General features: G+C 51.5%; 6 protein-coding genes and 1 pseudogene across 7 annotated transcripts, besides 1 other annotated feature; 3 read left to right on the forward strand and 4 right to left on the reverse strand.

Annotated features, from left to right (window-relative positions):
* Nucleotides 1-31: 31 nt before the first annotated feature.
* On the reverse strand, nucleotides 32-2,117 carry NCS54_01363400 (Amidohydro-3 domain-containing protein; the record flags this gene model as incomplete). The annotated part of the gene is made up of 2 exons (XM_053158815.1): nucleotides 32-553; nucleotides 612-2,117. 2 exons carry the CDS (start codon nucleotides 2,115-2,117, stop codon nucleotides 32-34), a joined length of 2,028 nt encoding a protein of 675 aa, XP_053014790.1.
* A 3,949-nt stretch (nucleotides 2,118-6,066) lies between these two features.
* On the reverse strand, nucleotides 6,067-7,968 carry NCS54_01363500 (MFS domain-containing protein; the record flags this gene model as incomplete). The annotated part of the gene is made up of 6 exons (XM_053158816.1): nucleotides 6,067-6,110; nucleotides 6,164-6,334; nucleotides 6,388-6,850; nucleotides 6,901-7,326; nucleotides 7,395-7,694; nucleotides 7,750-7,968. 6 exons carry the CDS (start codon nucleotides 7,966-7,968, stop codon nucleotides 6,067-6,069), a joined length of 1,623 nt encoding a protein of 540 aa, XP_053014791.1.
* Nucleotides 7,969-8,857: 889 nt separating this feature from the next.
* Nucleotides 8,858-10,919, forward strand: NCS54_01363600 (Hypothetical protein; the record flags this gene model as incomplete). Its single annotated transcript, XM_053158817.1, has 2 exons — nucleotides 8,858-9,261; nucleotides 9,311-10,919. The coding sequence occupies 2 exons, from the start codon at nucleotides 8,858-8,860 to the stop codon at nucleotides 10,917-10,919; spliced, it is 2,013 nt and encodes a 670-aa protein (XP_053014792.1).
* Nucleotides 10,920-13,307: 2,388 nt separating this feature from the next.
* NCS54_01363700 lies at nucleotides 13,308-17,393 on the forward strand (annotated as a pseudogene). The gene is made up of 4 exons: nucleotides 13,308-14,225; nucleotides 14,273-15,049; nucleotides 15,094-17,319; nucleotides 17,367-17,393.
* Nucleotides 13,308-17,393: a sequence feature.
* A 296-nt stretch (nucleotides 17,394-17,689) lies between these two features.
* NCS54_01363800 (Zn(2)-C6 fungal-type domain-containing protein) lies at nucleotides 17,690-19,604 on the reverse strand (the record flags this gene model as incomplete). Its single annotated transcript, XM_053158818.1, has 2 exons — nucleotides 17,690-19,517; nucleotides 19,576-19,604. 2 exons carry the CDS (start codon nucleotides 19,602-19,604, stop codon nucleotides 17,690-17,692), a joined length of 1,857 nt encoding a protein of 618 aa, XP_053014793.1.
* Nucleotides 19,605-20,082: 478 nt separating this feature from the next.
* On the reverse strand, nucleotides 20,083-22,343 carry NCS54_01363900 (Hypothetical protein; the record flags this gene model as incomplete). The annotated part of the gene is made up of 3 exons (XM_053158819.1): nucleotides 20,083-20,912; nucleotides 21,037-21,163; nucleotides 21,243-22,343. The coding sequence occupies 3 exons, from the start codon at nucleotides 22,341-22,343 to the stop codon at nucleotides 20,083-20,085; spliced, it is 2,058 nt and encodes a 685-aa protein (XP_053014794.1).
* Nucleotides 22,344-23,376: 1,033 nt separating this feature from the next.
* NCS54_01364000 (HET domain-containing protein) lies at nucleotides 23,377-26,991 on the forward strand (the record flags this gene model as incomplete). The annotated part of the gene is made up of 1 exon (XM_053158820.1): nucleotides 23,377-26,991. The coding sequence occupies one exon, from the start codon at nucleotides 23,377-23,379 to the stop codon at nucleotides 26,989-26,991; it is 3,615 nt and encodes a 1,204-aa protein (XP_053014795.1).
* Between the last annotated feature and the right edge of the window lie 167 nt (nucleotides 26,992-27,158).

Raw genomic sequence — 27,158 nt, forward strand, 5'->3', positions numbered from 1 at the left:
AACCTTCTATAGCTGTCGCTATAGAAGACCGCTAATGCTTATGCGCGTGCGAACCGTGGCCACACTCTCCTCGCTTCATCAGCCTAGCCATCTCGGCGCGCCCTTCTTCACCCAGATTCCTACCACCGACACCACCCAGCGACCTGCGTGCCATCCTGACGGCAGCCTCATTGCCGTTGGGAAACTTTGGCGTGATTCCTTGGGCAAAGGTCGTCTGCGCACTATCCTCGACGTAGACCACCTCTCCACCTACCATGGTGAGGAGTACTCGGTTCCGGCCCAACTCCTCTTCCGGCACTTCGAAGTAGTTCTTCTCAAGCACGATGATATCTGCAACCTTGCCTTTCTCCAGCGACCCAATCTGCTTATCGGCTCGTAGCAGTCTGGCGGGGTTAATTGTCATGGCTCGAAGAGCGGACTCGCGAGTGATACCGCGACCAGGGAAGGGGCCCCTATAGTCTTCGCCGATGGACGCCGGCGAGTTGGGGTTCTCTGGGTCACCTCTGCGAGTCACTCCCGCCTTCAGTGCCAACCAGATGTCAAGAGGATCGACCTGCGAGTATAACGTTAGCGAGGGCGGGGGAAGACAGGCGGGGCATCCAGCTACTTACAGGCCAGTCACTACCATATACAGGTGGCCTTCCAGCCTCCTCGATGCGCGCATACGCGTCCAAATTATCCATCCGGTACTCACCCAGGCTCAGAAGCGTTTCGGGCACCCACATGGGGGCGAGCTGGGACCATTGGAAACTGAAGACGGCATCAACGCCAAGTTCGGCAAAGCGCGGCCAGTCCTCCTCCAAAGTCAAGGAAGCATGGGCCAGGGCAAGACGGATCGGAGGTGCGTCGGGGTGAGCTCTACGGTAGTCTTCTGCCGCATCCAAGCTGATGTGGACAGCCCTGTCACCGTCGGTGTGCAGCTGCGCATCGACCCCCTTAAGGAACAAGCCTCCGAGGGTCTTGGAGAGAATGTCTGCCTCCCAATACGTGCGGGCCAATTCGTCCGGGTCAGGCGCCCACTCTACAGTACCGTTTGTACCATTGGTAGGAAGCCAGTAAGGATCTGTATTGGCGGCCGTCCTGGCGGAATAGGGCATGATGCCATCCAAGAGTGCTTTGATCGACTGCCATTTCAGCGTTGGCTCGGGTCCGATGGTGGTGTTGTCGTTACGGGATGCGAGCAACTCTACCGTCTCATCAACTACCGCATCAACCTCTTCCAGCGTTGACGGGGGCTGGATGCGGTAGTCAAAATACCCGCGCGAGCTAAGTTCGCCCTGCTCCTTGATGATCTGCCACGGACCCCAGTGCTCATTGGTCGCCAGTGCATCTTGCCAGGTTGTAATGCCATTCTCGCGTAGAATCTGGAGCGCAGCGCGACCAGCGTCGGCATTCTGCTCTTCCGAAGGCCGCGGAGGCCCAGCAATGAGAATATTGGCGCCATCTAGGAGCACGCCGGACGGTTCCTGTGATCCCGAAACGTGCTCGATAATCCCACCAGGAGGGTTCGGAGTGCTCGCAGTAATGTTGGACAGAGCTAGAGCCCGAGAGTTGAGAACAAAGGTATGGTAATCACTAGAACGAACAAAGACAGGGCGGTTGGTGTTCAAAGTGTCGAGTTCTTCCTTGGTAAGCGTCTCGCCAGAGAGGGCCAGAGGGATGTAGTTGAGGGCAACTCCGTCAAGCCAATCATCGTCAGTGCTGTCTGGATCGCTGTCAAGACAGGTCTGCAAGTGCTCGAGAATCTGTTCCACGTTGAGCCGTTGATAGTTGAAGTTGCATTTGAGCAGATCCTGCCCAGCCTGCAGGACGTGCATATGCGGATCCACGAAGCCAGGCATGACCATGCGGCCTTCCAGATCCACGACCTGCGTTGCGTTCCCGATCAGGGGCACGACCTTGGCATCGTTACCAACGTAGATGATTTCTCCGTCCTTGACGGCCAGAGAGCTGACTTTGGTCGATGCCGCGTTAAGGGTATAGATGGATCCATTCTGGAAAACAAAGTCGGCAACAGGACGTCCTGGACGATGGGGTGGTCCCTTGGCAGTGGCATAGGACACCATGCCCGTGGCTATGAGTGCCCCAGCGCATCGCAGCATTGAGACGAGCGCCATTGCGGGTGATATCGTGTACGAGTGACAAGTTTGAAAGTGTCGACGTGATAATTTAAACAAATCGAAGGCTCGGCGAGTGAGAGATTGATGATAAATGCAAACTCATTAAGACACAACCTCTGGGACCTCTTTATACTTGACAATATGGCGCGGTCTAAACAAAGTGAAGAGGATTGGCGCAGCCACAAGACCACACGTTTAGGCGAGGCTGATTCTGAGAAATCGATCGAGCTCTCGGAAACCCTCTTTCGCCATAACTGGTGCATACGTGTCGCCAAAAGAGCGAGAGGCTGGATCTGGTCAACCCATCTATTCCGGGATCACTATCACATAAGCAACGAAAGTATAGGACCTTCATACTCAGATCCCCAATTGAGTCAAGGCAATCGGCCCATTTCCGATATCAAACCCCGGAAGCATCTCTGGTTGGAGGAGCTATCTTCCCCCTTGTTCTCACGATTGCCGTTCCGAGACGGCTCCGTCGTTCAAGTAAAGTTGGTGAAGCACCTCATCGTGTGGAATAGAGTTGTAATTTTTCTCCCCGTGACTGTATCCTGGTAGAGACTAAAGTTTATAAAATGGGTTTGCAACAGGTCGAAGCAGGGGTGCCGAATGCCCTCATTTGTGGATGTTTCTCCGAACAACTGGAGTTCCTAATTGTTTCTAACAATATCAGATTCCGAGCATTCCCAGCTGCTTAGATGATGCTACGGACCGTTACACACTCTATTTGACGATAATTAAAGGACATCTCAAATAAGCAGCTGCCTATACTGCAATAGTACAGACCATGGGCTATGTCACCAGCGTCAAGATCCACGAGGGCCTGAAATTCATAGACAGGTGCTGACGCGTACCAGTAGATGATCTAGGCCAGATGAATGTCGCGCGCGCTTAATACTGCAAGTGAGCTGGTTCGGTCCGACCTGCAAGGGTCTAGGTCGTTACTTGGGGTTCCGTTCCGTATCCCACCGGCGTTTATTTCTTGATTACCAATTCGCCAATTCGCCAAGCTCACTGCCACCACGTTCCGGCTTTCCATTTACTGTTAGGCAGGCTCATTCCGTGAAGCTCGGCCACCCGCAGAGCGCTTACCAAAAGGATAATGTCTCCCTCACTGGGTGAGACTATGCGACTTTCAGACCTCTTCAGATTTAGAGTGGTGAGTGGGTGAATAGACTCAACGGCGACTTCGTCGTTCTATGCATTTGCTCTAGAAATAGCATCTCTTTGCATACCTATCGACACCATATCATTTCGAGCACAAAGCAAAGTTGCAACGGGACTGGGGGCGAATAAACTCATGATGTTTTAAGTATTTAGGGTACGTGCAGACATCAACGTCCCTGAGATTGATTATCTTCAGTGGTCACGGCAACAATGTGAAATGTTCTCTGAAGCCCATTTGATTGCCATGACGTGTCAGAAACCTTGTGACAGAGCCGCCACGACCCTACATGGCAAAGTGGTGGAGATTAAGTCATCTCTTAAACCAAAAATTATAATGTGAGATGTCTCTCTTCGTCGATTAAGAGGCCATTAGTTAAATAGACTAAGTCTTTCTTGCTGCCGGTATGATAGGTTCCACCGAGAATACTGTCAATTTCTGGTTACAAAAGAAAAGCAGGCAAGAGTCAATAGCACCAGGCGAAAAAGAGAGTCTCTCCCGTCTGGTAGCGGCTCTATGCTCCTACGGTGAGTGTAATCGGCATGGCGGGAAGATGCAGGCACTGATATCAGTAGTAGAGACGGTAGCAATTTGGTAAAGACCCGTCTTGCCACCATCAAGTCGTAATGGGCCGTTCTTAGGGGTTATCCTGATTCATACAAATTGCATCAATCCTAGAGCGTGCACCGAATTGGTGCAGATACTTTAGGGTGCGTCAACTGTCACTGAGAACGATGTGGATGTGTTCGCAGAACTCAAGGTCCACCAGTTTACTGGGACCCGAAGGCTTGCAAAGATCGAGGTATATCTAGCCTGCCTACTACCATCTCCAGACGAGACGAGATCAAGATTCAGTACACGAGGTAGGAGGTGTCATAGCCTCCGAGGTATTCACCACAGGACATACTCTGGGCGAGTTACCTTGATCGACCCGAGCAGACACAAAGACCACTGGATAAATATAGGGGACAACCATTATTTGTGATCTCAGTCAATTTAAGCCAACATGGGGCAATAAAGTATTGAGGAGCGCGTCATGGTAGATGCTACGGCATACTTAGACTCCCACTCCCATAGTCGTTGTAAACTTGAATCTCTCGATTCTATCAACTCCATCTCGATGCCCAGGTTCGACATGGAGCGGATTTCGGTGGGCTGCCAACAAACAGGATCCCTCCATACATGGCTAACATCTATTTCAGGCCATCTCGAAGATGAGCACTTTCTTCTTTGCAACTCAAAAGTGCTAGGATACTCACTCAAAACGAAGCTCTTGTGCGAATTCGACGTCGACCACCTGTCTGACATAACCTGGAACGACGTCTTTCCGAAACTCCTGCTTCCACCAGTCTACAAAGATCTGATGGTCTCCTTTGCAGAGGGGCATGCTGCCAACGAAGTCGCATTCGACGACATTTTTGAGGGCAAGGGGCTCGGCATCATTATACTATCGCTGAGCAGCCCAGGCATTGGCTAAGCCCTCACAGTTGAAGCCGTATCTGAAGAGGACCGTAAACCCCTTTCCCTTCTCAGTGCAGGAGAGCTCGGTCAGCAACCAGACAGTGTCGAATCTAGGCTACCCGAAGACTTTAAATGGCAGAAAGTTGGGATGCCATAGTCCTGCTTGACGAGTGCGACGTCCTCCTGCAGGAACGATCCTCGATCGAACCGACACACAATGAGGTTTCTGCCGTGCTACCGTGAGCCAGGCCGGACGACGAGGGAGCACATCTGGAGACGATTCGCTGCTAAAGCTGGGCTGCGCAATGCTCTAAGCGACTCATCCTATGAGCCTCTCTCGCGACTCCCTATGAATGGTCGTGAGATCCGGAACGCGGTCAAGATTTCGATACTCTTGGCGGCCAAGGAGAAAAGGGAGTTGGGGATGGAGCAGATCTGCACAGTCTTGCAAGTGAGTCGAGAGGCGGGGGATAGCGGACTGGAGGTCTTGGATGCGACTTGAACTTTCTATGCTACCTCGTATTCAAGAGAGCCAACATCAATCAAACGATATCATATCATGTTTGACAGATAAAGAAACAACACAGTTTATCGGGTATCTACATGGCCGCTCCGAAGGTAGATACACGCCGAAGTCCAGCGCCCGACGCCAAGCTTTGATCAACAAAATCCCTTGTCATAGCCACAGATTTCATCCATGAGTCGATGCCGACCCTGGTCGCCAGACCAAGTCACAGTAGCCCAACTCGGCTTCAAGCATCGGGTATATCACAAATCCCAACTCCACAGTTTCCACTTGAGCTTCCGTCTGGGGAAATACTCGGGAAATGTCCACCCCAGCCTCAATCACGCGGTCAACGGAGGGATTTACATAAAAGACGTCCCTTCCAGGCGAGTCACCTTGCCATCTACAGGGGTTGACATCACCTCCAGTTGATGCGGGCTGATGCTCGTAATGTTCCCCTTCTGTCGAGGGAGACAGGGATGGCCCTGCTCTTTTGCATGCGGAGAATCCCCGAGACCCCCAACAAACGTTTTTCTCCGCGGGTGAATTCCGAGTCATTTTCAGCCCAGTCAACGCTAATTCATGCCGTGGCTGTCGATTGCTTCAAGGCTAAGATGGCTAGTTCACGCCGCTTCCAGCCACTCAGCAGCTGAGTCTGGAACTGGGCAAGTCGGAATCACGGATGGATCAGATTGAAGATAAGAAGGGACTCGGTCTTTTGTCTACATGACTGTATCTAAGGCAAAGATATATCCCCCATCCCTTGCGGCTGATTAGTGTGCAATACCTGGCCAGAACCAGAGGCTAATAAATAATTAAGCAGCATCTTCGCCCTTGACGTCGTGCGACTGGGCGAATTCTATCTACGAGTCAGTTTATGTCGCATGCTCACCAGGAGAGGCCAATACTTACGGTCGACAGCAGTGTACTTGAACTTGCGGGCGGGAATCTTGTTCTCGAAGAGAACATCGAGTTCTCCGAATGTGCGGTCCTTGGTCTCGGGAAGTCTGAAGTAGCACCAAGTGTTGCACAGGAGGTTGGTGCCTGCGTAAAAGAGACCAGCCTTGGCTCCCCAGTTCCAGCCTACGGAATGTCAGTATATATTTGCCACAGAGTGTCGGTCGACAAGGGCGTACCAAGAGGCGAAATCATGCGAGGGGTGATAGTGTGCTCGACAAGACCGGTGAGGTTGTACACGAATCTCCCAATGACAATAGTCTTATAACGGAGACGCCCAGAAGGAGTCTCGGCAACGATGGGATAACAAACAGGGCCAACGGTGACCATGTTGACCAAGTTGGAGACCACTAGGATGATACCAATAGCCATCTGGGCTCCTTCACTCTTGGTGAAGCCAAGCCCGCCGATAACAAGGTTCGCAAAGAAGAGGAATGTCAGACCGCTCATGTAGAGGGTCGCTCGGCCAAGGTGAGGGAAAAGGAACCAGGAGATGATGCCACCGACGACATAGCAAGCGGATAGAGAGATGTTGAGGTTCAGGGAGGCAATCTCGGAAAAGCCTGCGGACTGGAGGAAAGTGACTCCATAAGCGACGAGAGCGTTGCCGCCGAGAATCTGAGCAGCCCAGACGACACAGTTCTGCCCAGAGTTAGCCATTTGCGCAAACATTGAATCCAAAAACCACTCACAATCTCAGTTCTCCAAAGGTTGGTTCCACGGAAGCAGTCCAGGAAGCTAGCCTCATGCGTCTCAGCCCTCTCCAGAGCAGTAGTATGGCGGATATAAGCAAGCGTAGCCTCAACCTCAGCCTCCCTCTCAGCGTTGGCCTCGTGAAGACGCATCAAACTCTTCTTTGCCACATCAAGCTTGTTTCGTCGGACGGCGTTCCAGGGAGACTCAGGAGCAAAGTAAGCTCCGATGAAGAGAGGAAGAGGCCAGATCCACTGGAGAAGGAAGGGAAGTCGCCAGCCCATGTCACCCTCGATGCCGGCTACAGCACGGACAACACCACCGGAGAGAAGGATACCAGCGCCCCAACACATGCAGACGTAGGCAGTGACATAGGGTCGAAGAACAGTAGGGACAACTTCGGAGGCGTAAGTAGTAGAAAGAGTCTGTTTGAACACACATGTTAGCTCAAGGTCTTTGGCAACCAGCAAACTGACAAGTTGAGTCAACTCACCTGGAAAACACCCCAAGAGACGCCACACATCGCCTCACCCCATGCAAGAATAGGCAGCGAGGGCGCAAAGCAGGGAATAGCAATCATAACAGCCATCCAAGCCAGGAAGAACATCATGGTGTATCGAGCACCAAACCTATCCTGGCAGAAGGCGTTGGCTATAAGACCAGCAAGCTGACCAACCAAGGCCGAGTTAGAGAGGCCAGACTGCCAGGCAGGAGTAATCTGCTTCTGCTCAGTCTTAGGGTCCCAAACACCAAATCGCTCTCTGAACTGTGTCTGGCCGTAAAATGAGGTGATCTTTGCCACATGTCAGTGTCAAGTCTCGTCCTATATCAGATTTGGGGTAACTAACAATGACAAGGTCGTAACCTTCCATGATAAGACTGGTGGACAGGAAAAGAGCCCAGGCAACAGCCTTCTTGTACTTCTTCAGTGCCTGTCGCACCGTCAATTGCCGGTCAGCTGCATCACTGGCTTGAGCACGCTGGATGAGGTCTTGAGTGTGCTGATCATCCAAGTCCAGCTGTTCAAGCTCGACCTCAGTCGGGATGACTTTCTCAGGCGGCGCCATGATGTTCAAGTTGACTTTGCAGTGAGAGTCAGGAGTAGGCGTAGCTTGTGATGATGGTGATAAGGCTGTCGAGGCTGATCAGGATCCTCAACTCGAGGCAGCACCCAGGATATATATACTCGGATGGCCCTTGAACACTTTTTGAAGCAACTCTCTTATCCAGCACAGCCTTGGCAGATTCCGGGGAAGTGGATAAACCCATGCAGGATTGGGTTTGCGGGGGAGAGTTTGGAGATACGGAGGTGGACCTTTTGCACCGGCATGGAACAAGGACGAATGGGGAGAGAACGACATCATAATCTCTATCGACATATGCGCTCCAATGGGGACTGATGCCGCTATCCACACTAAAGCAAGCCCTGAGATAGAATACTTCAGGTACCAACACACGGTGAAGGTTGGATGCCTTCAAGGAAGCAACAAGGGGCCAGGCTGGGTTAGTGGGCCACTATCGCGAGTCAACCAACTAGTTCATGATAGCTGCTAGTGGGCAGGTTAAACTGCTCGGGTACCCCTTGTGACACGCCGTGCCCAATGACGAGCCGCCGCTTATTGCCAAGTTACAAGGGCGCTATTCCCGGCCGTCGGTGGCACACCCCGACCCCCGCATCGGCTGCTTCGCCCGACCGGTGGAAGGGCGCCGACCTGAGCTCATTGGCCTCTCCGCTTATCAAGCTGGTATGTCTAGATGCGGAAGATGAGCTGGAAGCCGCGGGGGGCTGTTGGTGCTTCAGGCGCGAGTCGTGGGTCCACGATAGCCTCAGCTGGATATAAGTCCATGATACGTTGTCAGCTCGAGATCTGTGTTTAGCTACCCGTTGCTCCGTAGCATCTTATCTCCTCCATACTCACCTGGATCTTTACTGAGACCTGAGCTTGCCCCTTCGTCATGTCCCACCCTCAGTCGGTCTTTTCTCGGTCCGCCTTTACCGGCAAGACTTTGTTGTCTGTCAGGAGAGACACCATCCGCAGGACTTCTATCCATACTCAGCTTGAACAGTTGAAGACAACTGGACGTTATGACTGCTTCAAGCTGAAATGGCACCCCATCTATGATGACCACGCCATGTGGCCTGTTCCTTTCCACCTCTTCTGGGACAGCGATATTGCCAAGTGGATTGAGGCAGCCTGCTACTGGTTGGGGGAAAACTATGACGAGGAAATCGACAAGGCTGTTCAAGAACTGGTCAAGATGATTCGCAGTGCTCAGCATGAGGATGGCTACCTCAATGTTCACTATACGGTTGTTGAGCCTGACAAGCGATGGACCAACGTCAAGGACATGCACGAGCTGTAAGTGAACTTGACCAAGTCTCAACTACAATTTTAACCTTTATCACAGTTACAACGCTGGTCATCTTCTCGAAGCTGCCCTTGCCCACAAGAATTACTACAAGAATGACCTCCTAATGGAACCCATCCTCAAATACATCAACCACATCGACAAGACCTTTGGCCCTGCCGATAACCAGCTGCATGCCTATCCCGGACATCCAGAGATCGAACTCGCGCTCTTCCGGTTGTACAGCGCGACCGGCAGCCAGCAGGCCTACAACCTCGCCAAGTACTTCCTCGAAGAGAGAGGTAACCCCAAGGGTCAAGACGGAAAGCACTATTACGTGTGGGAGACGGAGCAGCGAAAGGATAACTTTTGGGCTCGGCCTGATTCTTATCCTGAGCATGACTCGTATTGGGTTAATCAGGCTCATCTCCCAATTCTCGAACAAAAGACCATTGAAGGGCATAGTGTTCGCGCCGTGTATCTCTTGGTTGCTGTGGCAGACCTCATCTACAACCATGAAATCAAGAACCAAGAGATTTCCGCTCCCAAGGAATGGACTGAGGCTCTGTCCCGCCTTTGGGATAACATGGTTGATCAAAAGATGTATCTGACCGGCGGAATCGGTTCCATCAAGCAGTGGGAGGGCTTCAGTGTTGACCACTACCTTCCCCAGTCCACCGATGAAGGAGGTTGTTACTCTGAAACTTGTGCCTCCATTGCCGTGATGATGCTTGCAGAGCGACTCCTTCACCTTGACCTCGATGGGCGCTACGGCGATATCCTCGAGCTCAGTCTCTACAACGTGGTCATGACAGCCATGAGCCTCAACGGCAAGGAGTTTACATACGTCAACCAACTCGCCAGCTCAGAGGCTGACAAGAGTGTTCGGTACGACTGGTTCTGGTGTGCCTGTTGTCCCCCCAACTTGGCGAGGTTGTACGGAAGCCTGGGAGGTTACCTCTGGGACTACGGAGCCCAAGATGGCGGGGCTTACGTCAACGTCCATCTTTATACGTCTGCAAAGCTGACGTTTGAGGCGGAAGGAGAGACTGTTACTGTTGAGCAGGAATCCAACTGGCCTCATGAGGGAAAGATCAAGTTCCAGCTTTCGGCGCCCGAGACTGAGACCACAATCCGTCTTCGTCTGCCTGCGTGGGCCCAAGGCCAATACACGCTGACACCAAGCCCCAGTGCAGACCAATTTAGCATCTCCAATGGATACATCACTCTCGGCCCTGCTTACGTCTCGGCCAACCCCTCCTTCACCCTTGAGATTGGCAACTTTGGGCCACGATACGTTTCACCACACCCTCATACCAACCAAAACACCCTCACCTTGGCTCGTGGACCGATAATCTACTGTGCGGAGGACGTCGACAACGAGTGGGAGAAGAACCACTTCAAGGACACCATTCTCAAACGAGATACTCCCGTCACCGAAGAGAAGCGAGTGAGCGAGCAGACTGGTGAAGAGTACATTCTGCTCAAGTCAAAGTGCTGCCAGAGGCAACTGACGAATTGGGACACCAAGCCTCGTGGTCTAGCACCTGGGATGGCAGCTGCTGATCAGGAGGTTGGAGATGAGCGGGAGATTACATTTGTGCCATATTACTTTAGAGCCAACAGAGGAGGCAACGGACATATGAGGGTGGGATTCTTGAAGGGTTAAAGGTGATGGGGAAAATTCAGGTGGCGGTGCGGTCAGGAGTCAAGGTGGTTGGTTGGTCGAGGTTGGGAGTTTAAACATTCGCATCAAAAGATTGTTCTCAAAGTTCATTTCTGTCGTACTTGTTACGGTTCCGGGCATGAGTGAGAGGATCCCCACTTCGCCGCACGATAGCTATCAATCCTCATCAGAACTATTGTCTCTCTTCAGATCGTTTTGATCACATTTGTAACGAATATTCTCGATTAGGTTGTGGACACAGCTCAGGCTATATGTTAGTTGATAAGCGCACGCCAGCTGTGATCACCACGGACAACGACCTTCGGATATCTTAGATCTGATAGCGCATGTGAAGCCATCACAAGGCGCTAGCCAAGGTAGCCAAGGGGTGGGTAGGGCAAAGTGGAGGTCCATGCAAAGATCGTCCACATTCAGGGGGCCAAGGGACTGAGGGGCTGAGGCTGTGGGGCCGCCTTGGTGGCTGCTCTGGCTATGACTTGTGATCCTGCACGTGATATAGCACGTGCTTTTTGCCTGCACTGAGGCCCAGCCTGCTGCTAGAGCACTAACTGCCGCAGGACTCATTTTGCAGTGAGGGTGGCAAGGTCTTCTCATTAAGGCATATATGTTTCTCTAGGGTAACTTCATCAGATTGGCAACCACGGATTTCGCTCTAGCAGCTTGCAGTTAATGCAATAAATGCAAAAGAGAGTATTTTTATTTATTATGTGTTGATATCTTGAATCTTTCTTATTATTTTTAGATATGATTTCGTGCGCATTGTGCGATTGATCAAGTGTCAGTGAGGTTCTAGCTGGTTTGTCACCCGACAGCAGAGCACAGAGAGAGCAATTTGGACTGAGCGACGAGGAAGCCTCAAAATTTAGAATGAAATGCAATTAAGTCAGAAAATCAAGGTTCAGCTCGTGGCCATTTACAACGCTTTAAGAATTCAATAGTAAATACTTGATGCTTGACTCTGAGACGTCGACCTCAGGTGCTCAGCTTCAGAGGTCCGCGTCGTGACGCATTTGCCCGAGGCAACAACCGTTGGAACGTGATTGAGGGGTTCCCTTGCGTTACCTGGACGTCTCCCATTCTTTTGGAAGATCTTTATTACCAATGTCTCAAAAATAAGTTCTTTAAATTTATCACCTCTCTTTGTCGTTTTTTGCCGAGTCGCTGACTCCTTGTTGGCTCTGAGGATGGAGATGGAAGCGATGCCTCAATCATGGAGTGATGGTCTTCCCATGTCTCCCCACCTCAAGGGACGCAATTCGAGACCGGCCGGCATCAACAAGAGCATAAGGCTTATCTGGTCTGGTGGTCTAGTGGTATGATTCTCGCTTAGGGCAAACCCGAAAGCAAGCTTGCGAGAGGTCCCGGGTTCAATCCCCGGCCAGACCCTTTCCTTTTGCCTTTTATTGCTGATTTTTTGCTTCTTTTTTTTACCGTCATGCATTGATTCCGTGCTTGACATTGACAAGACTATGAGCACTTGGCTTCACTGGCTTTGCAACACGCCTTGGTGGTCAGCAGGATCACCCTCACCTGCCAGGCTGCCATCATCTTCACCATTAACAAGCACATGTCACTGCCACATCGACACTCCGCCAACGGGCCGCTCCTCGTCACCGTCCCGTCTCACCACGAGTTTAATGACGGGAGGAGGACACTTGACGGACCCCGCCTCCTGTGCGACCTGTTGGTCATCATATGCCAAACGTCGCTCACGATGCTCAACGCAAAATAACCTCTTAGGGGCGGATACGCGTGCTTGGCTTCCTTCACGTCCCTTTTCATTGGACAAAATCTTCCATCTCAATGTGCGTAATACCAAGCGACTGCCGGGTCCTTTGTAAACCCCGTACCCGACAGAATAGGTACTTGTGTTTGTGTGTGCTGACACGCAAAACCGTTTGTACTCAAGTCCGAGACTGTTTGGTGAGATTGGTGGGTCGGGTGATCCTTGCGTTCGTAACAATCCCAAAGAGGAAATCGAGTTTACGAGATGTGCGGGCCCGAACGAGGCAGGGATAGCTTCGCAGGCAATCATTTCTATCAATATTGATTGATTGATGACATGTCTGTCTCTCCTACTTTTGAAAAGCCCTCTTCTTCTGCTCTTCTTTTCCCTGTTTTGTTGGTTGTTCCCTTCTATCGAGTCCTCTGCTTGCATCTTTGTTCACTTCTACACACTCCTTACCTACCATTCCTTCTTCTCCTTTCCCTTGCATGATTGAGTGTCTTGGTTTCCATATCGAGACAATACTCGTTGTCGATTCCATTGAGGAGGGGTTTAGACTGCGGTAACCGTGAGTTGTTGCTTCTCCTCTTGGAGGAGTTCCCTCTACAACTCCACGACCAATCTCACCATCTTCTCCAAACAGTCGAGTAATAGCTCAAGCCACCAACATGGCCGTCGTCCCTCCATCTCCCGAGTCCCACACTCTCGATGGGCGTGAGGGAAGCACAGAGATACCCATCCTCCCCAACGAAACCACAGAAACAGACTCTCGACCGCAACGAACGCCAGCCATCTCCGACTACTTTCGAGTGTTCACCTATGCGACAAAATGGGACTTTTGCGTCTACGCCATTGCCTCGGTGGCTTCCATCGGCGCTGGTATCACCATGCCCCTCATGAACATCGTCTTTGGTCAGCTCGTCGGCCAGTTTACGGACTACTTTAGGGACTCGTCCACTATGTCGCCGGACAAGTTTAAGAGCATTCTCAATAAGCAAGCTCTGTACATCATGGCGCTCTTCCTGGGCCGTTGGACTTTGAACACCATCAACAAGTACTGCTTTAGGATGATAGGTATCCGACTTTCATCTGCCATCCGTCTTCACTACATCCGCTCGCTCTTCTCTCAGTCCATTCACGCTATCGACTCGATGCCCGCCGGAGCACCTGCCACTGCCATCACTTCGACGTCCAACACCTTGCAAGTTGGCGTTTCTGAGCGTCTGGGAACCTTTCTCGAGTACAACGGTACTATCTGGGCGTCACTGATCATCGCCTTTGTCTGGAGCTGGGACCTTACCTTGGTGACGTCCTCACTGGTCCTGTACATTCTCATTGTCTTGGCGGTGGTTCTACCATTGATAGTCAAGGGACAGTCTGCTACTTCTGCGGCTGATGCTGAAGGTACTGCCGTTGCGAGTGAAGCACTTGAACGTATTCGTCTGGTCATGGCTTGTGGTGCTCAGTCACGCATCATCTCTCGTTATAGGGAGTGGGTGGAAAAAGCTATGAAGGAGGGTCATAAGCTCGCCCCAGTTGCAGGTCTTCAGTTTGGCCTGGTGGTATGTTGACTTTGATGGATTTGCAAACAGATGCTGACATGGGACAGTTCTTTGGAATCTTTGGAGCTTTCGGTCTCGCCTTTTGGTACGGTACTCAACGATATGCCGCCGGTGCCATGAGCAGCCCTGCTCCCGTCATCATCGTGCTCATGTCGGTCATGTTGGTCCTCACCGCCATGGAACGAATCTCGACACCTCTCCTGGCCGTCAGCAAGGCTATGGTTGCGGCATGCGAGTTCTTTGCCGTCATCGACGCACCACTCCCTGCCTCTGGAGACCTCAAGCCGGATATCACTTCTGAAGATCTTATCTTTGACAACGTCACCTTTGAGTATCCTAGCCGACCCGGTGTCAGGATCTTGAACGGACTTAATCTTCGCATTCGATCGGGACAGAACACTGCCCTTGTTGGACCCTCGGGATCTGGAAAGAGCACGGTTGTGGGCCTGTTGGAGCGATGGTATTCTTTGAGCAACCACCAAGTTCTGCCGCAGGTTATCGAGGCCAACAAAGACAAGAAAGATGAGGAGAAGGATAAGCCGGAAGAGAGCGAGAAGCAAGAAGGCCCTCTGAATCCCACCATGGGTGGAAAAGTCATAGTCGGCGGTCACAACCTCGAGGAGCTAAACCTCAAGTGGTGGAGATCTCAGATCGGCTTGGTTCAACAAGAGCCTTTCCTTTTCAACGACACCATCTTCAAGAATGTTGCCAACGGTCTTGTTGGAACCGAATTTGAAGATGCGCCCGAGGAGAAGAAGCGAGAACTGGTCAAGGAAGCTTGCCAAGAAGCCTACGCTGACGAGTTCATCAACCGCCTGCCAGATGTAAGTTTTGACTCTCATATCTTTGCAATAATCTAACTCTCCAGGGATACGATACCAAGGTCGGTGATGGTGGCGCCAAGATGTCCGGAGGCCAAAAGCAACGTCTAGCCATTGCTCGAAGTATTATCAAGAAGCCTCAGATCATCATCCTCGATGAAGCCACCAGTGCCATTGACGCCAAGAGTGAAAAGATCGTCCAAGCTGCCCTTGACAGAATCACCCAGAACCGCACTTCCATCACCATCGCCCATCGACTGTCCACCATCAAGAAGGCCGACAACATCATTGTTCTTCAGAAGGGTCGCGCTGTTGAAGAGGGTACACACGCAAGCCTCATGGAATTGTCGGGAGTGTACAGTGCCTTGGTCCAGGCTCAGTCACTGCGATTCGGCGATAAACCAGAAGGCGAGACTCCGGTGGTGTCTGATGCCGAATCAGAGAAGATGGATCATCTGGACGATGTGAACCGGGTCCCTACAACCATCGAGGAGAGTCAAACGCATGAGCCAGCAGAGCCTCGAAGCTTGGCCCGTAGCTTCGGAAGGCTTCTCTACGAGCAGCGAGAACAGTTCCCCTTCTACATCGGTATCGTCTTCTCTGCCATGGCCGTCGCCGCCGGCACTCCCCTTCAAGCCTGGCTCTTTGCTAAAGTCCTTGGTGTTTTTCTCCTTGAGGGCGGCGACATAAAAAGCGAGAGTAACTTCTGGGGTCTTATGTGGTTTGCCCTAGCCGGCGGCGTTGGCCTGTCGTATTTCTGTGAAGGATGGATCGGCCTTCGTGTCCAGTACTGCGTCAGCGCAGCTTACAAGGCGCAGTATCTCAACGACATGCTCTACCAGAAGCTGGCCTATTTTGACGATGACGACAACTCCCACGGTTCCCTCAGCTCTCGCATCTCGAGCGACGCGAAGCAGCTGGAGGAACTTCTCGGCCTGAACCTCGCCTTCCTGATCTCGGCCATATTCAACGTCACGGGCTGCATCATCATTGCGCTCATCTTTGGCTGGAAGCTTGGCCTGATTGCCATGTTTGTCGCCTTGCCTGTCATGTTGGGCGCTGGCTTCTGGAAGTTCAGACATGAAGTACAGTTTGACCAGATGAACTCGGCTGTTTTTGCAGAAAGCTCACAGTTTGCTACTGAAGCTATCGGAGCTATCCGAACAGTCTCGGCCCTCACTATGGAAGACTCTATCAACAACCGGTACTGCCAGCTATTGGATGGTCACGTCAAGGCTGCTAACAACAAAGCTCGTTGGACCTCGGCCATCTTTGGGTTTGCGGATAGTGCTGGTCTTGGATGTCAGGCTTTGATCTTCTGGTACGGCGGTAGCCTTCTGGCCAAGGGAGAGTATCCCATGGAGGCCTTCTTTGTCTGTTTCATCGCCATCATTCAGGGTGCCGAGGCTGCCAGTTACGGGTTCGCCATGGCACCCAACGCAGCGCAGGCCAAAGCTGCAGCCAACCGTATCCTTGATGTTCACCAGTCGGCAGATGTCGAGGAATCTCATTCCAAGGGCCGGAAGGGAGGTATCACTGACACAGAAGGTGGCGTCAAGATTGAACTAAAGAACGTGTCGTTCAAGTATCCCACGCGAGATGTTCCCGTCTTCAAGTCCCTGAGCTTAACCATCGAGAAGGGTCAGTACGCAGCCTTCGTTGGTCCATCTGGATGCGGAAAGACCACCATTATTTCTCTTCTCGAGCGCTTCTATGACCTGGAACCCAACAGGGGCGCTCTTCTCTGCAACGGCACCAACATCAACGACCTCAATGTCTACGAGTACCGAGACAACCTATCCCTTGTCCCTCAAGAGCCGACCATGTTTAGAGGAACCATCAGAGACAACATCCTCTTCGGCATCGCTGACCCAAGCTCCGTCTCCGATGAAAGGATTCACGAAGTCTGCCGTGATGCCTTTATCCACGATTTTATCGTCTCCCTCCCCGAAGGCTACAACACCGATGTTGGTAACAGGGGCGTTTCCATGTCTGGAGGCCAGAAGCAGCGAATCGCCATCGCCCGCGCCTTGATCCGAGACCCCAAGATTTTGCTGCTCGACGAAGCAACCTCTGCACTGGACTCCGAGTCTGAAAAGATTGTTCAGGCTGCTTTTGAAAAGGCTCGCAAGGGACGAACAATGATTGCCGTGGCTCATCGGCTGGCGACTATCCAGAATGCTGATGTCATTTTTGTGTTTGATCAGGGGAGGGTGGTTGAGAAGGGTACTCATACGGAGCTTATCAACAAGCAGGGCGTCTATTTCGAAATGGTCAGTTTCACCTCAGCTAACAATAGGCTCATGCTAACTCCTTGCAGTGCCAAAGTCAAGCATTGGATCAGTAGAGGCTATAAACACGGCGGCGATAGAGTGATGGACGGTCTTGAAACAGCCGCAAAGGTCCCATCAAGCTCAGGCTCAGAAGTTCCATTCACAAGACTGTTTATTCTTATAATTTTCTTTAATCTAAATCTGCATCGCCTGCAATGTTACCCTTCTTGGAGAATTAGTTCGATGTTGCCCACGACCAGATTCTTCTAACCCATTTGTGTATCTGCATGTAGCGTCTTGCGTGTATCCGAAAAGTAATATGAACAACAAAGCGAGAGAGGCAACCTGGGGCCCGTGACCTTGGAAATGCTCAAAGAACAATGATATCTGATATAAGCAGCCTCCCAGACGATGTAAGGGGCCGCCTCTTCCAGGGCACATTATCAAGGTCTCCGCGAACCTCTGCCACCTCTTCAACAACTTCCCACTCGCCAGTTGTCTCGTTTTTATCGAGAAAACAGAATACAACACGCTCTCCACCCTCTTCAAAGAGGTATTCCCGTCTCCAAAGGCGTTCCCATTGTTCTGTAGGTGTTCCCTCGACGGAATTGGTTCGCTCCAACTCCCTGGTCCTCAGGGCCAACACGTACATGGACTGCGCGTTCCAAAGCCCGTCCTGACCTGGGTAACTCTTAAGCATCCAGATGGCCTCGTCACGCAGCAGAGGGTCACGACAGAAGAAGACCACAAGGAGTAGGTGCCATGACAGGCCGCACTGTAGCGAGAGCCGCTGTGCTGGGTTCTTCAAGTTCTGTCTCGCAATGCGTAGAGCTATGTTTGCCAGGGAAAGATACTCTCGGAATAACGGGGTCTGAGTTTGTAATATGTTGAGGTCGTGGTAGTGTGTTGGATTTTCAAATGTGTAGATATCGAGGAACTGTAGACGTAGATGAATGGCTCTCAGATAAGTCGGAGAATCTTGATTGGACATGATGATTTGGTTGAAAAGAGGCAAGTAGGCGGCATCCAAGGCCCGCATCTCGGCGGACAACTCATCGCAGACCTTCTGGATTCGGGGATCGCTTGTGAGAGCGCGCCAGAACGCGGTGATGATGAATGGGTCACTTGAATAAAGAATCCCCGACTTCTGCACAATATCAATTGATATGATGCCCACCTCGGGCCTTATCCGTCGAGCGATGATCAAATACAATTCGAATTCGTCCAGAGTATTAAATAGAGTGGGAATGTTCCCCTTGGTTGCCGGTCCACGGGGCAGCTGGCTTATGAGAGTCATGAAAGACTCAAACGTGTGCTTCCTATCTCGGAGTCCCTTGGTAAAGTGCGGTAACGGCGGGCTGGTGCTGAGGCTTCCTCGAAGAACGAAACGGGCCTGGGTTACCAGCTGAGTAAAGATGTCCCCAACTGTTGCTATAAGAGGCTTGGGGTTGGGAGCCAGGGCATTGATATGGCGAGTTGAATCTCGGTCTGTCAACAGGGCAAGTAAGACAGCCAAACCGTGGTTGACATGATCCAACGCTGCCTTGCTGTGGCCTCGTAGCGTCTCGAAGCAGAGGAACAAGACTGAGAGGAAGACTGCATCTTGCATCGACTGCTGCTGGCTCTGAAGTTTAAGAGAATGACAGTAGTGAGACACGGCTCGGAAGTAGTGCGTATCGCCTTCAGTGACAGGTTGAACCGGTACTGATGCGTCCCGGAGTGTGTCGTGGTTGGAGTAAGTTAGCCACTTGCTTAGCGCCCCAATGGCTATCGCGGCATGACGAATAGTGCTGTTGCTATGGGCCAACTGAGGCAACGTCGCAGTCCACAGGTCCCCATTGGAGCCAGTCGAGAACCAAGGCCCCTGGACCAAGTTGATAAACTCGTGAAAGTACAAGACACTCTTTGCGTCCCGCACATCTAGGGGGTCCTGACTGATGCGGATCTGGCTTAGCGAAGGAGAGGCACGTGTAGCCTGTTTTGAATCGAGACGAAACTGAATGACGCCGGGAGGGCTCTTTGTCTTGGATTGCTGCTCAATGTAACCCTCGCAGCGGCGTTTGTTCTTGAGACAGTTGCCACAGTTGGGCTTCTTCTCGTCACATTTGATATGTCGCTTCTTGCACGTGATGCAGCCAGTCCGCACCTTTTGCGTGCTTGTGCGAGAGAGCTTTGGCTTGTTGCCCTCTGGTGGTGATCTGCAGGGATGAGCCTTGAGGGACTGGGGTCTTGTTTGAGCTGATAGTCGGAGCCTACCTTGAAGGGCGAAGGGGTAGATCAGTCATGGCTAGAGCATTGTATCTGTCTACCGTCTATAAAGAGCTACTTGGCCGTATATTGGCTTCTGGAGAGACGGAGCTGCCAGGGAAGCTGGTATGGTCGATGGATGAGTTTCTCCTTGGAAGGATCGCGGGAGACCTGTTTCGGACTAGGGAGCGGGTCCTGCAAAAAGTGTTTATCCGTGTCTTGGTAGGCATCAACTAAAGTGAGTCCTACTAAGTGCTGACGTGGCGGGCCTATTACGACCTTGTAATCTCTCTTGATGGTGAAGCAACAAAGCTCACTGTTGTTCTTCCTCAATGGATGTCTTGACATCTTGCAATGGCTGCTTGGACCCATGTTAAGTTCTGACAGAATATGCGCGTTGGAAGCACAAGCACACAATCACAAGTACGTACCCCCGAATGGGGAAATGACCAGACACGATGATTTGGTTGATTTGTCATCTCATTATCGATACCTGAGGTGTTGAAGATATTGGCCTTATTCCCCTGGAACAGAGACTCCAGAAACTTGCTTGCAAATGTCGAGGAGCTCCTCTTGTTTGCTCACAACATCAGCCCCTGGATGCGACGTAGACTCCCTGCTCGTCGACACGAAAGCACCTGACTTTATCTTTGCCAAGGGACCTTCGCCAGCCGCCCACTCCGCTAGGGCCACTGCCGGCTTATCTGTCCCCCCTGGCGCAGCCCTGCCGCCCATTTTCGTCCTCACCCATCCAGGGTGCATGCTCAGGACCTGAATGTCCTCCCAGCGTCGGGCAAAGGCCTTGGCGAGCATGACATCATGGAGCTTGCTGTCACCATACGAGTGAGATTGCGTGGCGTTTCGCAGAGTCTCGTCACCGCTGTAGTGACTGTCCGAACTCATAAAGAGCAGTCTCGACGTAGGCTTGTCCATGAGGCAAGTCAAAATATACGGCGCCAGCGTGTTGACTGCAAAGACTGCCGAGATTTTGTCAGGGGTAATCTGCCGGGACGATGTAGCACCGTAGCCGATGCCTGCATTGTGGATGATGGTGTCAAACGGCCCCGCGGCATTGGCCTCTTGGGCGAGCTTTTTGGTCTCTGCGATGGATGAAAGATCGCCGATGAGAACTGCCTTTGCTTTTGGTATGGCGGCTTGAGTAGAGGCAGCCCGGTCTGCATTCCGAGCGTGAAGCGTGACTTGGTGGCCCTGCTCGGCTAACAGCTTGGCGACTGCTTGGCCAATTCCGTCGCTTGAGCCTGTAATGAAGACACGGACCATCTTGGGGAATCGAAGGATTGAGTTGGGGAAAGGTAAAGCTGTTGAAGATTGGCTGCTGCTGAGTGCTGGTCGACTGATGTTATATCCAGAACGCGTGATATCATGGGGCGAGAGAAAGCTGATTACGTCACGACCTACTCCCCCGCTCTTGGGATGGATTATCTCTTCTCAAACCTCTATCTTGGTTACCTATGGTACCTAGTTCATATTCTTCGTCGGTAATGCACGTTGGCCGAGCCAGGAATTTTGAGAATCGTTCGATAGCGGCGCAACCATTTGCGATACGGATAGCGAAAGAGAGTGAATGTTGGGCAAACTAGCAAAAGAACATACTATTCAATGCAACATTGGCATTAAACCCCCACTGATGCTGTATAATTTCGCAACGTGCTCACTTCATGGTGGTCCATTTTCGGTTGCTCTGCCGAGAGCTTCCGGATATCCTCCTCCTTGATCACGTCCATCGATAGCGCCCAATCGTAACGGCCGGTTTCCTTGATCAACTCGAGAATCAGCTCCTTACGTCTTTGATACTTGGACCTGCTCCCCTGAACTGCGAGGCTATGACCGTGCATCACCAGGATATTCTTGGTGGTCGAATTTGCAACAGCCAATAATCCAGCCGAGCCTCCAAGATGAACCAGGATCAAGATCTTGCCAAACTGCGTCGCGTTACTGACCAAGGCTGCGGCGAGATAGACGGCCAATGTTGCCAGAGCCGTCATCCAACCTTCGACATCTCTCTGATCTCGTAGCCACTGACCGGACGTAACAGCTTTCAGATGATCAACTTTGCCTTGGATCCTCACCCAACGATCCTGACTGAGCAAGACAAGAAGGTCGCCCGTCACAAATCCCTCTTTTGCCCCAGACCAACCTGGAGTAGCCCTTCGGCGAACGACAATGACGTTGCAAAGACGTGCAGCCATGAGCACAAGGACGATAATCAGGCCCCACCAATCGTATGAACAAGCTAGGAGGATGACAACGGAGATGGTCCATAGAACCGCTGTCCCGTAAGCCAGGGTAGAAGCAACCGATGCATTTTGGGCTGTGAAGAACATAGAGAAGACATTGGACCACCAATCTTCCCCAAGTTCTGACACTGCCAAATTCGTAAGATGACCGGTTTTGCTGACTTGCTGCAGATAAAAGACTGTGGCAGGGTTCTCGATTCGAAAGACGTCTCCTGTGTTCATGTTGGCACAGACAGGATGCTCTCCGCCATTGAGGTTTGTCGACTTTTGCTGCATGTGTATCCCAGGACATATGATGAACGCGTCTAGGAAGGTAGCTGTCCCAGTTAGGACCGTTCGCTCTTGAATCGTGGTGAGATCGGCTAAGGCGACTAAGCCGGCAGCATCGAGAGACACGTTGGGTGTGCTTGGGAGAAGAGGGATCCCGACAGAGCGCTGGAATGCCCATTGGCTGTCAGAAAGAATGATGGGCACAAAACGCAGAGGAGCACCTACCTTTACGTCGGACGGGACGTACATGGTTTCCACATTTGCTCGCACGAGAACGAAACTTATAACGCTCAGGTTCAACGATGGTATAATCCAATATAGGGATATGGAGCGATCGTGTGAGTAGCTCAAGCGTGTGGAAGGGTCTTTCGAGTACCGACACGTCCTGTCAGTTCGAAGCGAGTGTGGGATTTGATCTGACATGAGACTAGTCGATATGACATGCTCTTCAATTATTCAGCACGGCATTGTTTACAAAACTCCCTAGCTAGAGTGGCTGACTGGTCGTATCTGCAAGTGCAAATGCATGGTCTCACCTGATCCTATTGGAGGGTAGCTATCTGGGGGCATTGTGCAAGCCGGTGGCTGCGAGAGAACTGGGGGATGTTTTACCATGCAGCAACTATAAGGATATCCGTGAAAGAGGTGGGTAATCCGTCATCCATCTGGAATAATGCATCTCAATTCAAGGAATTACAAACGCCTTCAATTGTCTCGACTGAATGGCAATAGGCAAGAGGATAACAAGTGGGAGAAAAGCTGATGGATCGACATTTTCAACCCCCATGCGAGCACACAACCGCACAGGTGCGTAAATAGTCCAATTCTCACTGACATCTGCATGCAGCGGATGTCCGGATGCTACCTGGTAAACTTTGTGGGGGTGGTTCGTTGGACGAGCTTCATTCGTCAGATGCAGCCCCTTGTTTTCAGCTCTTGTTTAGCCACCACTATGGACAGCGAAAGCAGAGGGGAAAAGCAGGCTTCCTGTTTCTAGGACTTGATTCGCGGTATTTCAAGACACTAATGAACTGGAGTGTGGTCACTGGATTTCGAGTGGCTGCTGACATGCAGCTGATGTTGCCGACGGAAATGCAGCCTGAGAAGGCGAATGGCGAGCTCTTGATTGTGATGGTGTTGTTCCCCTCTTTCAAGAGCCTAGCAAGTATCAACTCTCAAATTCTCACCTTTGTTCTGACGACCGTGCGTTTGCATCTATCATCACTTCGGGTACTTACTGCTCTTCTTCAAGATTTTCACCGTCCCATGAGTTTCCACCACCATGCTGCCCAAGTTGCCATCCAAGGCTAGACCCCGATGGGATCATTTGGGATTTCGAGAGCAGGGCAGCGATGTCGCCGACGAGAGGATCAAAGCCCTGCAGGCCGAGATAAAAGTCTTGGAGGAAGAGGAAGAAATTTTGAAGAGAAAGCAAGATGAGATATCGAACATCGCCGGCAAGGAACGAGATGACGCCATTTCGAGGAATAGGGCCATACAACAACAGCTTAAAAAAGCCAATGATCCAGATATCGGCAGTCTCCAACGCAATCTCGCTGACAGATTCAAGGAGACAGAGTCAGCATTGAAGCTCATTCTTGACAGACTTGAAGTTGGCGAGATTCATCAAAAGATGAAGGAGATATGGCAAGAACCAGGGAAACAGAGTCCTCTTGTGGTCCAGAAGAAATTGTCACAAAGGAAAAGGAACAAAGAGGAGTTGACGCAAAAGAAAGCGACTATCACACAAAGCGTGAAGCAGCTGGAGGCGGAGCTGAAGGCCCTTAACGCTCCCAATCAGCCCGAGGAAGAATCGAGTGAATCGGATTCGTGGGCCAGCAGCCGCAGCCGACCCATGAGTCCAGATAGGAATTTGGACATTGGTGATGAGAAGAGTGCGAAGAGAGGGGATGAAGGACGTGAAAAGGGCTCCCAAGCCAACGAGGGGGCTGATACGGAAGATGTAGCTCATGATTCTGGTGAAAAGATGGCAGAAGATGAAGTACTGGTTGAGCACGAAGAACCTGAAAGAGATGCGACGAAAGGGGATGTGAGGGATGAGGCAATTCAAGAGCTCAAGTATCAACAAGAGCAACAAAAAGAGGCAGAAAAACTGGAACAGGTCAAAAAGGACAGTCGCAAGCAACGACAGAGGCTCGAGAAGAAAGAGGCAGAACTACACAAAGTTGAGAGGCTCAAGAAGATAAACGAGGTCTCAACGAAGCTAGATACTGAGAGGTTCAAGGAGGAGAGATGCCAGCTCGAAATATCGACGCAGTATCGTGAGATAAAACGTCTGCAGAAGGAGCTGGATGAGCTGAAAAGGGAACAGGACAAGAAGAAAGACGACAAAGATGAAGAAAGTCAAGTCGAGAACGATGGTGAAATCTTGAAGCGGAAGGACACGCAAGAGTTTGAGGAGATGGTCGAGCAGGATGTGAGAGAAAAGGAACTCCGAGAGGTGAGGGACTTGGTTCTTTCAAAGAGAGCTCCCCACCCTGCGTTCCGCCGCGAGGAACGAGAACATCGACTGGGGGTAGCACGGCGGGTACGAGAACGGAGACCTGTTTCAGTCCTTGGTCGTACGGACCGCCTGCAAGGCTTTGATGCCTTGCCGAGAGGCATGCGCGAGTTTCTTGATCCCGATGACTCGGACTCTACGAATGATGAGGCCGAGGATCCTTCTCGCCAGAGATTCTTGGAGTTGTTGGAATTAATGATCAAAGGAACTGAAGATCTCGAAGCCCAGATCAGGATGATCTTGGAGCATCGGGAAAAGATGAGCCGAGCGGCAGACATGAAGCAGATACTCCAGTCAGAGATGAGGTTGGAGAGGAGGTGGCTCGACCATGTCAAGGTTCACAGCACTTTGGAATCTGGTGGCAGCTGCTCAGACTCACTCAAGCACAATCACCTCTCAGGCGAACGGGTCACAGACAAGATCACCTACAAGGATCTCGAGGGTGAAAGCTTCCGAGTGTTGATCTTGCTACCAGCGCCTGAGCCTTACTACCCCCTGATCTGCAAACTGGATACCTGGCCCTTGAACGACCGCGGAGAGACGCGCCAATACGCGGCCCTTTCGTACTTCTGGGGCTCGGAGGGTCACAATGGGCGCATTTATTTCCTTGGAGACAACGACGATGAACCAGGCGTGTCCAATCCTGATCGATGGGGTTCAGCAGCAAGGAGAGCGACCTCTGTGCGCATCCGCAACAACCTGTTCCGAGCTTTGTTACGTCTCCGAAGTCATGGAAAAGGAGCTCAAAAGGTGGCCCTTTGGGTTGATTTCTTATGTATCAACCAAGCAAACTCGGTCGAGAAAACCCAACAGCTGTCTCGGATGGTCAACATTTACAACAACGCAAGCAACGTCTGCATATGGTTGGGCGAGAGTGACCGTGACAAGAGAAGCGATGAGGCCATGGCCTTTATACCTACTCTGATGGACTTTGCAGTGTTTGACAGGCATGCCAACGACCGGAAGCAGGCGAGAAAGTGGTATGCCTTGGGAGAGCTGATGAGAGACCGCTGGTTCTCGAGGCGCTGGATTGTCCAGGAGATTGCTCTGGCCAAGGACGCAACAGTACACTGTGGGGGAGCTATAGTGCGTTGGTCTGATTTTGCTGATGCTGCTTCCCTCTTGGTCTCGAACCAGGACACTATTAAGTCTCTATTCGACTTCTCTGACTGGAGAGAGGGCCCCAACACTCTGGGAGACATTGAAGCATTTGGAGCTTCCATTCTTCTCGAAGCAACAAACAATTTGTTTCTAAGAAAGCACAACGGGGAGATCAAGAGGCCCATCAAGTCTATTGAGTCGCTGGTGACTTCTCTCAAGACGTTCGACACGAGCGATCAAAGAGACCTCATCTACAGCCTCAAATGCATTGCTAGCGACACATCCAGACATTTGTGGCAACATGACAAGGGCGGCCGCGACGATCTTCCCGCCGACTACTCCAAGAGCGAGATTGAAGTCTACAAGGACTTTACCGAGTTTTGTGTCATGTCTTCCAACTCGCTAGACATTATCTGTCGTCCTTGGGCAATGCCGGTGAAGGGAGGAAAGGCGCTGCCCTCTTGGATACCTCTATTATCGAGCTCTGAGTTTGGCCTTCCTGACGAGATTTACAGTGGACGCAAGAACGGAGAGGTTTTGGTTGGTCACGCTGGACAGCCAAATTACGCGGCCGCATCTCAAGAGCCATGCAGGGTCCGATTTGGCCGTGAGCCCCAAGATACAAGCACAAGAGACAAAGGAGGTAATGGCTCTGCACGAAGAGAGGTGCTATGGGCACGAGGGTTCAGACTGGCCAAGATTGAGGATGTCTCGGCACGAAACACTGGGGGCGTTATTACAAAAGAGTCTCTGGATATGGGAAAGTGGCCTGGATTCGGAAAAGACACGGGCAGTGTCCCAGACCTTATCTGGAGGACTCTGGTTGCTGACAGAAACCACAACGGCCAAGTGCCCCCGTCGTGGTATCAGAGAGCCTGCCTGAGGTGTTTAGAGATTGCTGATGTTTTCAACAACGGAGACCTCAACATTGGAGAGATCCTGCAAGGGCACTCTGAGATGCTCCGCAAGTATCTCACGCGTGTCCGCAACGTGACGTGGAACAGGAGGTTCTTCACAGCGACTGTTCAGGACACCGAGTGGCCTCTTTTTGGTCTTTGCCCGCCAAAATCCAGGGAGGGTGACTTTGTTTGTATCCTGTACGGCTGCTCTGTGCCCGTGGTGATGAGAGAGTCTGGTTCTGGACCCTATATGACATTGATTGGCGAAGCGTATGTGCATGGAAAGATGGATGGAGAAGCATTGGAGGATTTCGAGGAGAGGAAAACATGGGGGCAAAACGGAGAAGTCAAGGATGAAGAGTTTGCAATAGTTTGATCATATGGTGGAAAGGGCAAGCTCTTTGTAAGTGAGAACATGAACGTGTTATGATGCATAAGTTAGGTACCTACCCATCCGTGAATGGTTGGCCTAATGGCTGGTTAGAATGTATAATTTTTCAAGGAAACAGACAACATTTCAAGACTGCTCTTCCATTTCCATAT

Source organism: Fusarium falciforme, chromosome 11 (assembly GCF_026873545.1).
Source record: "Fusarium falciforme chromosome 11, complete sequence".
NCBI classification, from domain to species: Eukaryota; Fungi; Ascomycota; class Sordariomycetes; order Hypocreales; family Nectriaceae; genus Fusarium; species Fusarium falciforme.